The sequence below is a fragment of the Pomacea canaliculata genome, linkage group LG6, assembly GCF_003073045.1.
Source record: "Pomacea canaliculata isolate SZHN2017 linkage group LG6, ASM307304v1, whole genome shotgun sequence".
Lineage (NCBI taxonomy): Eukaryota > Metazoa > Mollusca > Gastropoda > Architaenioglossa > Ampullariidae > Pomacea > Pomacea canaliculata.
Genome location: NC_037595.1, coordinates 20988236 through 21005846, shown reverse-complemented (window position 1 = coordinate 21005846; position 17611 = coordinate 20988236). Strand labels below are relative to the sequence as shown.

The window sequence follows — 17611 nt, the reverse complement described above, 5'->3', positions numbered from 1 at the left end:
TGCGTTATTTCGCGAAATACATCCAGGCTATCTAACTGTATATAAATCAGTGCTTCCGGCATCATATCAATAGGGTTGTTGATACACGTACTCCATGTAACCGGCCCCGCGTGGATGGTCGGCCCCAGGCCCCGCGTGGTCCTAACGCCGCCTCTGCTAGAATCATAACGATTTACAGCTCTCACAAGAGCTTTTTCCCAGTCTTTATTATCTACTCTTCTTATGCAGAAAAATGATAAACCTATGTGTTGACTTTTGTAAGCAGGGCATCCTGGAATCACACAGTTAGTGCCTGGCATCTAGAAATAATAACAAAAGTAGCTTTGCGACACACTGTGAAAAGTGAAACCGGAAAATGCTAATGAATAACTTAGTCCAGTGCACGCACAACACAAGAGATCTGTTTCCGTGCCTGAGTTGGCTGTCCAGGTTAAGGTCTCTGACCTGAATTAGCATAGTTCAACTCCTATCTCACTGATAGGACATATACCATGTACGTTAATGGTCAAACATCTCGCTCTGTTCCACTTTCTTGTGGGATCCCTCAAGGTTCAGTCCTCGGCCCTGCTCTGTTCATTCTGTATATGAAGCCAATTTTGTCTTATCCAGTTTCTCAAGGTTTCCCATCAATTATATGCTGATGACACGCAGCCGTACTGGTCCACTCCATCGGCTGAGTCTCACTTTGCTACCAGCACCATAGAAGATTATATTAACGACGTCAAAGACTGGATGGTAACAAATATAAACTCAACGATGATAAAAAAGCCCATTTATGTTTGAAAAAACCCCGGAGGATCATTACCTTGTCGAGGTCGGGTGGGGGCTTGTGTGTGTCGATGACCCTGAGAGCTATACCGGGCAGGGTCACCCAAGCCGGGCAGGTCAAAGGGTAGATACCAGACGAAACATGATCCCTGGTCCTCCAGGTTGGGGGTTGGGCACAGAGCTAACAACCCTGTCCCATAAAAAACACTACTGTTACCGAAACAGCGACAGAGAAAACTACCACTAATGTGTGCTGCCCTACGTGCCGACCAGCATAACGGGCAGTAACTAACTATGTTTGAAAAAGAAATCCAGCTTCACTCGTTTGTCCACCAAGTCACATCAAGGTGGGCGAAATCAATATCACCTTTTGTGTACTGTGGCATGAATCTTGTATTCATTGTCACTGCAGACATGACTCTTGCTAAACAAGTTACAGCTATCAGTTTGCCTAATTATAAGCTACCCAAGGTCAGTGCCGTCCATCACATTCTATGCAGGCTTTATTACTGCAACTCCTTGCTTGCTGGCTGTCCCAGCGGTCCGGTGGCGCAACGGTTAGCGCCTGTCACCAATACAGTGAAGGTTGGCTCCCAGAGTTCATTTCTCGTCTCGGGCACGCTGTTCTTTCTCTGCACGTGGCATCTGTTTACAGGGCTGGCTGCCTTGCCGTAATATAGCCTCAGTTGCTGACACGGCGTAAAACACCAATTCCCCCACCCTCCACCCCCCTTGCTGGCTGTCCAGCATACCTTCCTCACAAACTCCAGAAAGTACAGAACTGTGCTGCACATCTGGTCTAGGGTCAAAGTTTCATCGCGCCAGCATTTTTCGCATCGCTAAACCTTTAACATCCAAAGAATGCAAAGTCCTTAGTCTGTAGATACAATGTCAACATAGAGAAAGGCAAACTGGACAAAATACTAACTAGCCTGATACATGTTGATTCAAGTAATGCATTGTACAACATGTATTAGATGCAGCATCAGGGTATACTGCTCCTTGCATAAAACATCTGTGTACAGGTACTTCCTACTTGTTATTAATTTATTCATGTTTCGGTTAATAATGTGGCCAGCTGTTTAATGTGGCCAGCTGCTCTTTGGGAGATGCCTGCTAAATCAGCACAGACCACATATATACTTTCTGAAAGGCACCCGTTGCATAAAAATGAAGGGCAAGACACACTTACAATATAGGTGTGACATTGTGCCCCCGATTTCTCATTACTATAAGTCCGCTTGTATATCATTGACGATCTCCAGTATGTCATTACATTGAAATATTGTTCGTTGATAAGAGTGCTAAATCATCCCATGAATCAATGGGATTAGTTCGATTTCAAAATAATCTATTTCTGCAAAGATTATTTTCCGCTTCATACAGCATAAAGTATGCTGCAGCCATCTTAAGTTAGCCTCATGCGAGTTAGAGGCAGGGAGGGCCATCTCTACACTTCTGGGTGGAAACACCCACTAGCGCAGCTGAAATAGAAACGCAACTCGACCTTTGCTGGACATAAAGGCTGAGCGAACCTTTGATGGCCCCTAAGTGCCCTAGCGGCGCGATGTAATTTTGGCCCCTGTTGTTCTTGTTCCTAGGTGCTCAGAGCAGCTCATGCTCTTAGGAGTGTGTGGATGCACTTTTCAAATTTTGCATTTATTATTATGACAAGATAGCATAGGAACTGGGATTTTGTAAAACTGCTGCGAACTCGTTTCCTGTGATATCTAAACTTGTTTTTTGTGTGTGTATTTCGGGAGGAAAGGGATTTCATACTCAGCATGTGCATTATTTTTTTTTAATAACTTGTGAACATAAAGTGGATAAAAATGTTAGTCCAGTGGTATAGTGGTAAACTTTCTGACATCACCTCATAATCTTGGGCTGTGTTTTGTTTTTAATTTTGTTTCATTTGTAGATGAGTACATTGCTGTTTGACTCTTACTTTACAGGCTACCCCAAGCTCGTCAGGAACAACCTCCAGTAAAACAGCTCGGCTAAATAGACTTCGAAACTTGGAGCTGAAAATGGTGAGCTTGATTATCGTAAATTTCAGTCTATTGAGCACATCTATAAAGAAACCGCACTTACTAAATTAAAAAAAAAAAAAAAACCCACCCCATTCTTTATTCACAAATAAGCCACACCATCTGTATTTCAATGGCCAGGTCAATCGCCTTCCACTTCAAAGCTGCTCTGTAGGCATTTTGTCTGGTTTTTGGCATGTCAGTTGCTGTTGTATATATCATTTCGTGTTTTTTACTGTAATATTTTTAGCATGTAAATCTTTATCTTACTGCTGTTTACTTTTAATTTATTTCTTTTGCTGCTGTGCATTCTTTCTTTGTAGAACGAGGCTCGAAAACTCAATCACCAAGAGGTGGCAACAGAAGATGAGCGAAAAAAACGACCAGAAAATTTTGAAGCAAAGAGAAAGCGGATGGAGTGGGAGCAAGAGCAGGATGCATTAAAGCAGGTACGTTTGGCCTTGTTTCCTTGCCTGATCTAGGTCAGCCACCAACTTTTATATACAGTAGACCTGCAATTTTTACAATATTTCCTAGTCAAGATGGGAGTTTTTGTGTCTTTTTAAGGATTAGGTTAGGCCTTACTGGAACATTTACAACATTTATATTCATTAAAATAAAATAAGCCTTGAGTGCCATGCATAATTTGATATGACTAAAGCATTGAAAACATCATGCTAGGACTTGGTTTACAAACCTGGTTGTTTTTTGTTGGTAAATTTTTCTGTGTATTAAAGGTGAATGTAGCAGGTGTTCAACATCCATTTGTGGATGTTTGTATATCAACCTACACAGTAGTTTGGCACCTTGTGGTCAATAGGAACATGGCTGTGAACTGTAACTTTTGATGGTCAAATATTGCTTGGTCTATTATTATACATTCCTCTGTTTGCCTGACTTTTGTTAGTTTGTCTGATGTTGATTTGTGATGAGCATATACACAAGATCATGATGTTGATTAGAGGTATAAATTAAAAATCCTCTTTGTTATTCCAAGAAATTTTGTTCTACAATTATGAATTCAACTGTGACATAATCCAGCTGTAGTATTAAAGAGCATAGCTTTTTTTTTTCCTAAGATGAAGGATAGAGGCAGTTGACTGTTAGAGAAATGTGGATAGCGTACTCCAAACTTCTTCCATGCATCCAAACAAAGCTCAAACCTGCAACCTCCAACAGTAAAGTTGGGGCATACTAATCACCCGACAGTAAAGTGTCCATTTTTAGATATTCAGGAATATATATCTTGGGCTAGTAAAAAGGTAGTTTTAAGTTTAGCTGTTAACAACACGATTCATTTGAATGTTGCAGGAATGTCTTGCTAAAGGAGAGAACTATGACTTAGTTAAACTTCGTGATGTTGGGGCTGATGAGGCAGAGCGATGGGAAAGGAAAAAGAAGAAGAAAAATCCAGATACAGGATTTGCAGGTAAAAACAATAAAGTTCTTTACATTGATTTTTTTTCTCCTGTCTTTCCTATGTCTGTGGACTTTATAATAAAAATTCTTTGTAGCATTTTAAAAGGCAAGACTGGCTATTTTTCTAGCAGTTTTCTGCCACAATCCAAGCCTTATCGCATATCATTTGCCTAATACTTTATGCCTATTTCCCTAACATCATTTAAAAAATAATAACAGATGCATACAGATATTTAGAATAAAGTACAGTGAGTAGTCAATAACTGTGAAAATATGGGATTTGCAGACTACGAGCAAGCAACTTACAGGCAGTATCAGCGCCTAACTAAGCAGATGAAACCTGACCTCAACCAGTATGAAAGGCAGCGAGAAAAAATGTATGTTTTATTTTACCACTTTACTGATGTATTTTTTTTTAGATTGTTCCAAGATAGCATTAAACAGTCTCTCTGACCTGGTAGTCATAGTGGTATGTTATACATATATGTGCAACATGCCTATACTCAATTTTATTCTTTTCTCTTTCTCTCTCTCACACACACTCACACTACATGAAGACATGTGCACAATTAGAGCTGAGTAGGAATGAGTCTATTAGAGTGTACAGAAAAGAGCATCCACATTAGTTTATATAGAAATATGTTCATGGAGCAAGATGCCTATCATCATGAAACAGAAGAGTAAATGATGTGAGATGTCTTTCATACATTCATCCATTTGTCCCTTGTCTGGTACTGGTCATTGAGGGGCAGGACATGGATAGATGTGGCGGCTGACAAAGCCTGCCACTCAGGCCTGTTTTTGGGCAACAATGAGCTGAGCAGTCAACATATTCACTTTCATAAGACAGTTCTTCTGAGGACCATGATGTCGCCCTCCTTCAAAAGTACCTGGAAGGATAGTGTCGTGCCAGGTCACAGGGCCAAATCAGACCAGCTTACACTACTTGACTGTTATGATTAGAGGTTTTTGGTGCCCGTTAAGTGTGGCATCTTCCCTGTATGATATCCAGAGCAGCCTTTAGAGGCACTTGTTTTCGGATGCCTTGATTCTCCTCATGATATTGGCAAGCAGAACCTGATTCACTTTCCTAAAGCAGGATTGATACTATGAGGGATTTTGACAGATTGTACTTTATAGTAAACCTGATAGTGTGGCTGCACCAAATCATGTCCAGCTTAGCCATTGTTTCTGTTCCGATCCTGATGTTGATATTTGTCATGGAGCTGGTGTTTTGGAGAGGGTGGCCCCCAAGTACCTAAGGTTTACCTTCTCAGGCTGTCAATGCTCATGTAGATATCTGCTTTGCTGTTTCCAATAAGCAGAAGGACTTTGCTTTTTTCAGTGCTGCTGTCTGTCTGTAGGTAAGGTTGTGCAGTTCTTTGTCGGTATCTATTACGTCGATGTCATTTGCAAAGCATAGATTACATATTGACCTTTCACAGATGGAAATAGAAAGTAAATGGTTGTGGAGGGTTTTGCATGAGATGTTCTCCAGAAAGATGTTGAATAGCACAGGTGGTAAGAGAGCATCGTGGACAGATAGCTTCTGATGCGTGAAAGGTTCCCATTTGGTTATCCAGTAGTACTGTGTTTGTCCCTCTTTGATGTTAAATTTCTGCATCACTTGCTAAAGCCGCTTGTGTCATACTCTTGTCAAAATCTTTTTTAAAGTCTGTGGGTGATAAAAGACTTGCTGACATTGAAGAGGATTTTCTATCAGGGTGTGACAGTTGAAGATAGCTTAACTGTGGTCTGAAGATAGCTTAAGTGTGGTCCTGCCTGGTCTGAAGCCAGTTTGCCTTGCATTTTCTCAGTGGTGTTGCTGATGTAATTCTGAATTAGTTTCAGCATGACTTTGCTCGGGTGGGTGATAAGGCTTGTGGTTCTGTAGTTTTGGCACTGTTTGCTGTTTCCTTTCTTTGGGAGGGGTATGACTGGTGACTGCATCCATTCTTTGCATTCCCAGACTCTTTGGCACAGAGAAGCGAAGGACTTGTTTTGTCCCCACCCTGCTGAAGCAGGTCAGCTGAAACATTGTCAGTGCTGAATAACTTCCCTTCTTTGGGCTGTGTGTCACACTTTTGACCTTTTCCAGTAGGACTGGTAGGCAGTGGCGGACTGGCCAGTCGGGCATTTGGGCAATGCCCGGTGGGCCTATTTTGTTCTATAGAATATTATTATGCATGTAGAAGCATCATGAGAAGGGTCGCTCTGTAAATAATGCCCGGGCCGCTTTAAAGCTCCAGTCCACCTCTGCTGGTAGGTCTGCACTTTAGCTGGTTGCACACATACAACAGATCAATAACTGCCTCTAATATTTCTTGTATTATTAATAGCTATAATATAATTGCTTTAATTACAGATAATAACAATTAAAAAATTTTTTGAACAGGGAAGACAAGTTTTATGCTACAGCAGATACCCTAGGTTTGCACCAAAGGAAGGACTCTGAAGAGAACGTGGACAAAATGGTTGAAGATCTTGAGAAACAGTTAGTAATTTTGTTTATGCAATAATTTTGTAAGGGGTTTGATCTGTTTTATGTAAACAGATTTAAAAGAATGCAATTGAAATTTGTATTTTAGTTTGTTGCATCCTGATTTATGTGTGCAGAAAAATCTATTTTCTACTTTTAGTGTGTTTAGTTACTTTATTAGGGCAAAGTTTAGATTAGAGCGGTAGGATAGAGACAATACATCGTGAACTGGGCAAGCTGGCAGCACATCAGTCCGCACATCAGTCCCCTTAAGGGGCGTTGGTCACCTTAGGCCAGTGGTTCTCAACCTTTTACTTGTGACGCCCCCCCCCCCCGTGACGAACACCGGTATGTCCGCGCCCCCCCCCCCCTTAGCCAGCTAGGTCGGTGAAGGGGAAGGGGGGTGGCCTAGATAACCTCAAACGCTGCGTCGAGGAAATGAATACAATTCAACAACGGAAGAACAAAGTTCGTATCTGCAAGAAGTATAACTGTTAATGAAATTTTACGAAAGCAAATTCTGCGGTGCTAATAAATATTAATTTATTGGACACTCACTTTGATTAATGAGAAGGTTGAGCCTGCTTGCTGTTGCATAGAGAAGCGAACCTCTGTGCGATGTTCGTACCCACTGCTATTCGCAGCTCAGCCTCTGCGTCCACACGATTTCTGTATTTCGACTTCAGTGCTGCCAATGCTGAAAATCCTTGCTCACACGTATACGAAGCTGAAAATGGCAGAAGAACTTTCATTGCTTTCTCAGAAAGGAGAGGATATTCACCGTTGATTCTAATCCAGAATGTTGGCACTGGTGTTGTTTGGAAGACCATTTTCAGGGATTGGTCACTCGAAAGGTCGATGAGCTGCTCTTCTTCTTCCGTGGACAACCCGCTTGTGCTAGGATCAGCCAGAAATGGATTACGAATCGAATCGTATTTAGTCACATCAATTTCAGCGAAATAATGCTGAAACCTTTCTTGCACTCCGTTTAGATGGGCAATAATTACATTCTTCACCACGTTTCGCAAAAGACTGAAGACCCATCTGTTTCTTTCAAACCAGTCTTAAACAACCAAGAAACACTTCTGTCTATATTTTTTTACTTTCCTGGTGTTTTATATATTTGTTCACTTTATTTTTTCTTCTTTTGTTTTTTTCTGCGCAATGAGCATTCTTCTGAATGGATACCTGCGCATTACAAATCGACATCATCATCATCATCATCAACCTGATCAAGATTCAAGTTAACGTCAGCCTTGCACTTACACAAGGAAACATATCAAAAATATTTTCTTGGCGTATCTTTTGCGTCCACTACGAAATTTTTCGGACGAAAGCATTCATCTTGTCAGTTGTTTGTAATATGGTGGTGTCTTTCCCTTGCATAGAAGTATTCACAACGTTCAGCTTCTCAAATATGTCCGATAAATATGCCATTAGCAGCAGCCATCGGTCGTTCTTAAGCCCCCACCCCGCACTGTCTGGTCATGGCCTTCTGTCAGGGACCTAGAGTACTAGGACTGAGCACGTGCGAGGGCGAAAGGGTGTGAATGATGGACGTTTTCTGAATGCGTGCCTTTTACATGTTTTTTTTTTTATATAAAAAAAAGAGGTGTGACTGGAGAGGGAGTCGGGAGTCAGCGATGAGAGATTGGGGGAGAGAGAGGGCAAAAGGCGAGAGGAGGGAGATTGGAGGCTTAATTGTTGAGAGGGGGATTGTGTTTTGAGTTTTGGAAGTGAGAAGTCACTGCATTCCGAGACAGTATACTTGAATAGGGAGAAGAGATTTGGAGTTTGATCGCCCTCACCACTCGGTTACACAATGTAAACTAATTTCACTAATACCGGTATAAGAAACTTTTAAAAGAGTACCACCTTCGCGACCCCCTTGTAGGCAAGTCGCGCCCCCCTCCCCCAGGGGGTCGCGCCCCACAGGTTAAGAACCGCTGCCTTAGGCGATACTCGGTTTTTAGCTGGACAAAAAAGGGGTAGGACTGTTATACATGTTTTTGCTAGTCCCGACTGGCCACCGGTTGCTGAATGGGGCAGCCAGACGGTTGATGCGTCAGCCGGGCGGATGTGCTACCAGCTTGCCCAGTTCACGATGTATTGTCTCAATCCAATGGCTGTAAGCAAAACTTTGCCCTAACAAAGTAACTAAACACTAAACACACAAAAAGTAGGAAATAGATTTTCTACAATGTGACCTATCAAAGACTGTTTATCTGTACAACATAAATTATTAATTGAAATTTTTTTTCATTGCACTTCTTACATACATGTACACCTACATATGAATACATGCACACATGAAGACATTTCTCATGAATGGTTATGTAATATTGTGCTCATCTGTCCCCACAGGATTTTAAAACGAGAAAAATATAGTCGAAGAAGAACATTCGATGAAGGAGCAGATATCGACTATATCAATGAGCGCAACCGAAAATTCAGTAAGAAACTGGAGCGGTTTTATGGTCAGTACACAGCAGAGATTAAACAGAATCTCGAAAGAGGAACAGCTGTGTAGAGATGGAATACCTAGGGAACTCGACGTGTACGCATGCGCAAGCCAACTTTAAGCACACGCGCGGGTTTTCCACAACATTCGGAGGAGGAGAACATCTTTTCACATCGCGCTCTTGACCAAAAGCTGAAATACGCTGCATTTTGTGTGTACATAAAGTATTATGTTATATTAAAATCCTTTTGATATGTTTTCGTGATTTTCAGTTTTTTTGGCAAATAGTATTTGAGAAGGCAGCAAGATCAGTGCCGACAACAGTGACTAGCAAGCGTCTTTAACTGACTGAAAAGAACCGAGTGTGAGAAACGCTCGTAAATATAGCGTGCGAAGTCCTTAGTCTGTAGATAAAATGATAACATTGTTTATTTGTAGCGTTACAATCCAGCTGAAATAGGCCACACATTTCTATTTTTATGTCAATGTCAGCAAAAGAAGAGAAGAGAGACGAAGATAATATACCTCCATATAAAAAAGCGAACTGGACAAATATACTAACTAGCCTGATACATATTGACTCGACTAATGCACTGTACAACATGTATTAGAAGCAGCATCAGGGTATATACTGCTCCTCCTTGCATAAAACATTTGTGTATAGGTACTTCCTACTTTTTATTATTTGCGCAGATATGCCTTCAAAGACTGTTACTAGTGATAGCGTAACTTGTGTCCAAACTAAGCAACTGTCACTGGACAGTTTGGATTTTCTCAGTTTCTCGTGACCAGGGATGGGGAGTAGCTGTAGCCTAGCTACAGCTACTGTAGCCGGCTACAAATTTTGTAGCTTGTAGCTTAGCCGGCTACAAATTTAAAAAAAGTAGCTTGTAGCCGTAGCTACATTTTAGAAAGTAGCTGTAGCTTGGCTACATGTTGGCTACTTTCACGACTGTAGCACTCTAGTAGTGTACAAAGTATAATGTCTTTGGGTTGTAGATTTGCATCTATATTCCAGAATGTTCAGCACGGCAGCAATGTAAAAGATAGAATGTCTTTGTGCGAGGGAGGAAATGATGTTCAACAATGTAGCAATGTTCAAAGTAAAAATGTCTTGTCTTTGCGCGAGGGAGGAAATGATGTTCAACAATGTAGCGATGTTCAAAAATGTCTTTATTGCCACGAAATAGAATGTCTGTGCTAGAATGTTCGAGGGGAGGGAGAATAAATAGCAGGGCTGACAGTGGTGTGGGACCTCTTTGTGAATTGGAGAGAGAGAGAAGTTAGGCCAGCTGCTGAGAAAAAGATACTGAATTAAAGAAAACTTCAGTGTGGAATTCAATCTGTTATTTCTGGTACGACAGCCCACTCTACGTAGCCATTTGACGTGTTGGTTACACGACCATTGGTCGACAGCATGTCAGCAAGACGACGACAGCCACTGCTGTCACTGCTCGGTGTCTTGACAGCCAGACACCACGTGTCTCGCACGCTCAGTAACCGGAAGTACCGGGTCGTCCATGTGGCGGGAGCGATTTGAAAAACGAAGATGGACGTACCCATCAATTTCCAGCCTTATTTGAAATTTTTTACATTTTGCGAAGCCACAAAATGTGGCTATACATGTAGTTTCAAATGCAAGAATTGTTGAGAGATTGTTCAGTCTGGCAGGACTTATCATGACAAAAGCTGCGCACTAGGGTGACAGACAGCAACTTCGAGGTCAAAGTTCTGGTCAAATTCAATTCCATGAAGGACTAAAAGAATGTAGATTTGTTTTAAGGTTACCGGTACACTCCAAAAATTAAAATCCATATTTTAAATATCTTTAAGGGTTTTTAAATATAGAGTAACAAAATAACATAAATATAGCACTTTAAAACTGTTTTTGAGTACCTAAAGTGAAAATTGTGACTTTAATCAACGATTTTGTTTCAAAACGTACAAGCATTTAAAAAACAAATTTACACAATACCATGTCATATACCAAAGGTTTTGGGTTTTTTGTAAATTAGAGGCACTGAAAAGAAAACTGATGCATAAGGCGTTTTGATATCTCAAGATTTCTAGGAGATATAAAAAATCAGACATGGTACCCCCCAACTCAGTGTGAATGTGGCAATTAAATATTTAGAAAAATGTTAATTTTATCAAAAGTAATGTTTATACCATATTCTCAAATGCATCACTTTGTAGCTTATGCATTTCTAAACAAAATTGCAAAATTGTACTGCTGTAGCACAAGCCAATCTTGAGAAATATGTTTTTATAGTTTAGGACTGGATGTCAAAAACGACAAACAGAGAAATTCAAGCTTAAAGATTTAAAATAAATATATCTTGTATCAGATCATTTTTGAAAACTATATTTCAGTGTTTATATGCTACATTTGACATCCTACTATATAATTAAAGTCTATTCTAGTATGCCAGGACTATACTTTTCACCCTATCAGCTTTTGGAAACAATTAGTTTGTGTTCCTTTCTTTGTTTTCAGTGTCAGTGTTAGAAAAAAAATGCCTTATGATCTGCTTGCCTAAATTAGATTAAGCAGTGTTTTACTTATATTCCATGCAAACTCATTTATTTCAATGGTCTGTTGTTCATAAACTCATTTATTTCAATGGTCTGTTGTTCATTGTCACAGTATTGATAAGAGGTTGACATTTTTCATCACCACATAACCTAACTTATTGAAAATTCCACCAGGTACCTGATACTTAAGCATCTGTTTAGTTTTCATTTCTAAGTAATAGGGAACAAATAGTTATAGAAAACAAATGTTTATCGGAAAACTTATATAATTTCTTTTGTCACTAAAACAGGATGAGGAAAAAGATCCAGAAATGTTTAATATAATCGTAAAATACGTGTACTTATTGTGTGAAAAAGGCCGGGGGAGGAAGGGGGCAAGGAATGAATGAAAGCATTTATGGATTCACTAAATAAAATTGTCGGTATATCGCAGTTCTCCGTTTCATTATTATAATAAAAACTTTGTAAAGCAAGTAATAGTGTTTAGTGTGTATGTTTGATGTTTGTGTATGTTGCTACAGCTAACTTGTTATAACATCACGCTTTTAAAAGTAGCCAAAAGTAGCTGGCTACATTTTAAAAGTAGCCCAAAGTAGCTGGCTACTTTTTGAAAAATTGTAGCTGTAGTGTAGCCGGCTACATTTTGAAAAAAAGTAGCTGTAGCCTAGCCGGCTACAAATTAAAAGTAGCTTGCCCATCCCTGCTCGTGACTCGGTTAATACTGCGGCCAGCCGTTCTTTGTGAGACGCTTGCTAGATCAGCACACACATCTGAAAGGTACCATTGCAATGTATGTGACATTGCGCCCCTGCTTTGTAATTACTAAGTCCGCTTGTATGTCATCGACAATCTCCAGGATGTCATTACATTGAAATCTTAATTGTTGATAGAGGGCTGAATCATCCCATGGAGTCATACAGGCTGAGCGAACCTTTGATGAGTGCCCTAGCGGTGCGATATAATTTCGGCCCCTGGTACTTCGAGCTTGGAAACGGGACCATGCCATTCCTCTTCTTCGTTGCCCCCCTTTTTTCTTACGCTTTTCCTTTTTTTCCCTTACCTGGCCCTTTCATCTACAGTCAAATCTCACTACTATGCCACCTACCGGGACCGAGCAAAAGTGGTATAGTAGCGAGGGTTCGTAAAAACGGCTTTATTCGTTCAAGTTACCCGTCAGTCCAAAGCTCTCAAGAATAGTCGGCTGGCGCTAGCTGTCTCCTCTCATTCTCCCCCTCACCTCTTCATCCTTTCGTCATCATAGAAAAAAAAGTACAATGAAATGGTAAAAATACATGCTAATTCCCTCTGATTATTAGGTTGAATGCCCCACCCTTTTTTCACGTTCTGTTACAATGATAGCCTCACGAAGTATAGTAAAATTGAGAATTATATTGTCTTTCTATAAATATATAAATACCTGTATTATTTTTATTTAAATTAAAATACGAGTTTCGCTTCTTAAGTTCGATTACTGAGAACTGGCGTTACATTCCAGCACGGACTTTTATTTTTTTTTTAAAAAAGAGGTGCAAACAAATGTTTCTCTATTGTGAGCAAACAGATACAATGATTAGTAAACCTCATAATGGACTCACCAAGAGTCCCTGTGTAATTACTGTGTGGTAATAAGGAGACTCACGACTTGATTATTTAATGCCAAAACGGAAAAGATTAAACAAATTTTTTCTAAAACGGGTATTAAATCAATCCACAATAACTGTTATATGCAGACACTAGTGCTTAAATACACAAATATAATTATTTTATAAAATAAATTAAGAATATCTGTCTCATGTATGCTTTTTTTCTATTACCATCCTCCCAAGACGTTTATAGATTTTACAATTAAATATAAAAAAATTAGAAAACCTTAAAATTGGATTTGGAAAGTGTAAAGGCCATTGACAACATCCTATATATTATACACTAAACGTTGGTTTTCGCAGCTGTAGGTTCATTTGCTTCCTTTTCAACATGCTTGATGCATCAAGGTGATTCAGATATGACTAAGGGGCAATGCACCCGGAGTAATGAAAATTACAGAAATATTTTTTGTGGACAAGAACAGGAACGCTTTTGTAACCAGGGTGTCGCGTTGTCAATTCTCAGCGGTACACTCTGATTCGAAGTCCAAGTTCAGTCTTTCATACATTGGATAAAGTGAAAACTTGGTGTAGTATGTATGTTGATTGTTATATAACAGCAACGTGGAAAAGTATTAATGAGCAATATTTATAGAGAAATATATTCTGATATTCGTGAAAACACTTCATTCCATTGTGCACCATTTGGTATCAGAAACCATGATGTGGCAGTGACCCATCTCTAAAATTAAAAATAAAATAGACGGCTGAGATTCTAACGAACGCCGAGCTGAATCTTGTAAAACGGTCACAGCCAGACCTCGAGGGAAAAAACATACACGGCATTAGATATGTCTTATACAATGCTTATCTCTGTAAAATTGAGAAATGGGTGTCGGTCCTCTAACAAGAGAATGCATCCACGCAACTACTTCCCAAAGTAGAAAGAGCAGGAATAAAACAGGTAACATGGCGTCTCCAAACTCCCTAATTTACTTCCAGGACAAGGTCGTACTGCATCCGAGGGACGATCCCATCAACATCTTGAGCATAGAAGCATCAAGGACGATAGACAAGTTCATCCTGGCTTTCCAGCCGTGTGTGCTGGTCATCGGTCTGTTCACCAACGTGTTTAACGGTGTGGTGTTCTGGCGGCAGGGACTACGCGACCGGATGAACCTCTGCCTCTTCTGTCTGTCGCTCGCAGACGTCGCCTACCTCATCACCGTACTCATTATCGTCACTGTCAGCTCCCTCATGGCACAGACTGGCTCTCGTCTGGCAGCTGAGTTCATTATCAAGGCGACAGTCTACGGAATCGGTCTTCTGTTCGGCGCAGCGGCGCTGTCTCGCTTGATCTCCATGGTGATCGCCGTCGAGCGATGTCTGTGCGTCGTGTTTCCTTTACAAGCCACGTCCCTCATTCGGACCCGCGCTATGGCCAGTATTTTAGTCACCATCTTTACCTTTGTGCTACTGTGTTATGCTACGAAGCCGGTTGGTATGGAAGCTAAAAGTATTACAGACAATCTCACCGGTGAGGTACGTTGGCTAACCGGTTTATCTCCCTTCTATACGAACAACAATTTGCTGTGTCAAATAATTTATAATGTTATTCCTAGAGTAGTCATTCCTGTGGGCACTTTTCTGATCGTTCTAGTTGCTACGTGTATCACGGTAGTCCGACTGAGAGCCGCAATGTCTTGGCGTCAACAAGCCAGCTCTAACAGGGGTGAGAACCTAAACCAACAGGTGGTGCTGACCAAGATGCTCGTGGTCATCTCGTGCATCGACATCACGTGCTCAACGCCATCTGTCATTCAAGCGCTGCTCGAGATTTTCCGCTCTGACTTTCTAACAGGTGGACCTTTGTACAATCTGTTGAGAACAACAGGAAGTCTGAGCACAGTGTTTGTATGCATCAACAGTTCCGTCAACTTCTTCGTTTATATCACACGTTCTACTCGCTACCGGCAGGAGTTTCAAAACTTATGTTGCTCTAGGCTGTCTGTAATTAAAGTAAAACAGTTAAATGTTATACCATCAAAAACTGGAACCTCACTGACATAAGAAACACGTCTTTGAACAACCACTACAGCGATTACATGTATTTGCGATTCGTTCTGATATCAACTGCTCAACGTTTTGTATTCAAGAGTTTAGATGGACAAGCTTATGTCGTTCTAGGAATAATGCTGATGCAATAACTTAAATCAGAGTTTGAAAGACAAACTGGCAGCTAATCATTAACATCATTTGAGAAAACGTGATTTGCCTGTGCATCTCAGGTAAGCGAGGATAACTTTTTAAAATAAAAGATAAATAATGTAGAGATGGTTAGCGCATTGCCTGGACGTATTACTTGAAAACTTCCCTCCTGTTGCCCACCAACCTAATTTTCTAGGCTCAAATCCACTAACGCATTAATGCACTAAACAGCTGATTTATGTTATCACAACGGGCTGAACTGACATAAATGCAAGATAAAACACAACAAAAAAATCTGACTATAATAATGAATATAATATGATGTATTCAACTCAACAAATAGAAGTGCTTCAATTAATTATACCAAAAAAAAAAAAAAAAAAAAAAAAAAAAAAAAAAACACGTAAAATGGCACACCCACTCCTTCTCAGTAAAGTATTTATTTAAAAGTTCACGTGATAAATCCACTTCTGAAGCTTCCGCCGTCAGAAACACGATACACAGTCGCTCCTCTTGAAGTTAAATTCAGAGTGTCAGCCTACGTCGAACACAGGAGAAAGAATAAACACCTGGACAGAAAAATGCACTACTTTAAAAAAAATCACTTATTTAAAGACATTATATTACAATGTTCGTTCAAAACTTACATAAAAATTCAAAATAATTAAAATCGAGGCAGACTCCTCTCAACAGGTTTTACATGATAAACAGACAAATTGTCCGTCTGGTCAGGACTAAGGCGACAACGGTCAGGTTATCTCCCCGTTACAGTCGAGAAAACCAGCTCACAGCAAAGATCTCCTTCCTCTCCCTTTTATCTTTTTAGAATTTATATTCGTCAATTCGACCACGGTACGAGTCGATTCATCCAACGCTAGAAGCCGATTCAATCCTGTATTAAAAGGTAGTGTTTTTACTGTCGTGTGTGTGTGTGTGCCAGGATGTGGATAAGTAAATGGGAAACCTAATGGAGATAAATTATAGTGTTCTGATTGGTTTTAGATTAAATTATTTAGATTTTTAAAGGTGACTGTTCTATTTAGCAATTGTTGTTGGTGGTCGATTAGTCCCTGGCTGTGGTCGACTTGTGCGGTGAAAGTGGTCAATGGTTGAATCGACCGGCCACCCACTAATCAGCACAGTCTCCATGTGTGCCTTCCTAAAGTAACGTGCCACTGGTTGCAGTTCACTTCTTGCATCTGAAACAGAGGATGTAGAACTGTTACAGCGCCATGTTCTTCCAACAAACTGGCCTTCTATGTGTATTTCATTTGTGTGTCCTTCCCTGGGCTCACGATTACCTCAGATTCAGAGCAGACGACAGTGTAACTCTATTCCCCCATGATAGTGACCGGTTGCTGGGGATGTGGTCTGTCAATGGGATGAACATAACAACAGGACTGGAATTATTTGTATCTCCTTACGTGAGTGTGACACTAAATATTAATTCACTGTCGATGACTAAACTTCGTCGACAGGCATTTATTCTGCAAATGAGCCTTATTGTTTAGCTGTCTGTATGCAGTAGTAGTCCTATTATAGCTGTTTACTATACTACCATACAATAAAACTTGGATATCAAGAAAACCAACTTAACACGAAAACTTCAAACTTCAAAAATAAAATTAAGCATCACTTTGTTACCTGTATTTATGAAATTATTATAACTTGAATTACACTGGGCAAAGGATCGTCGTTACTCATTTGTCATCAGGCTACACCCTGTGCACAACAAAGTATACAGGCCAAGATGCAATGTAAACAGAAGAATGAAGTTTGTGTTCACATGATCTTTTACGGGTGTTCAGCAGTCAGTTGAGTATTGCAGCAGCCTCGTTTCCCTCCTTTCCAACCTCGCGTGCTTTCCACTGCTCTAGAAACTTGTAGTTTGGATCAGTTTAGTTTAAAGTATATCGTCGTCGTCGTCGTCGTCGTCGTCGTCGTCGTCGTCGTCGTCGTCGGATTCACTAACATTTATTCGCTAGAGTCGTTACCGTTAAATCTGCAGTGCTCACCCTTTACAGCGAGTCTTCGTGTCTTGGTTCGTTTTACATCTTTTTGACTATTTCGTGAATTTGTTTCAGCGCAATGAGTTTGTCTTTGGCTGTGATATTGCGCTTTATAATAA

General features: G+C 40.3%; 2 protein-coding genes across 2 annotated transcripts; both read left to right on the top strand.

Annotated features, from left to right (window-relative positions):
- The first annotated feature begins 1182 nt into the window (after positions 1–1182).
- Positions 1183–9226, top strand: LOC112566944 (pre-mRNA-splicing factor syf2-like). Its single transcript, XM_025243373.1, has 7 exons — positions 1183–1239; positions 2724–2801; positions 3122–3247; positions 4110–4227; positions 4504–4594; positions 6613–6711; positions 9061–9226. The coding sequence occupies exons 1-7, from the start codon at positions 1183–1185 to the stop codon at positions 9224–9226; spliced, it is 735 nt and encodes a 244-aa protein (XP_025099158.1).
- A 5018-nt stretch (positions 9227–14244) lies between these two features.
- Positions 14245–15345, top strand: LOC112566943. Its single transcript, XM_025243372.1, has one exon. The coding sequence runs from the start codon at positions 14245–14247 to the stop codon at positions 15343–15345; it is 1101 nt and encodes a 366-aa protein (XP_025099157.1).
- Positions 15346–17611: the final 2266 nt, after the last annotated feature.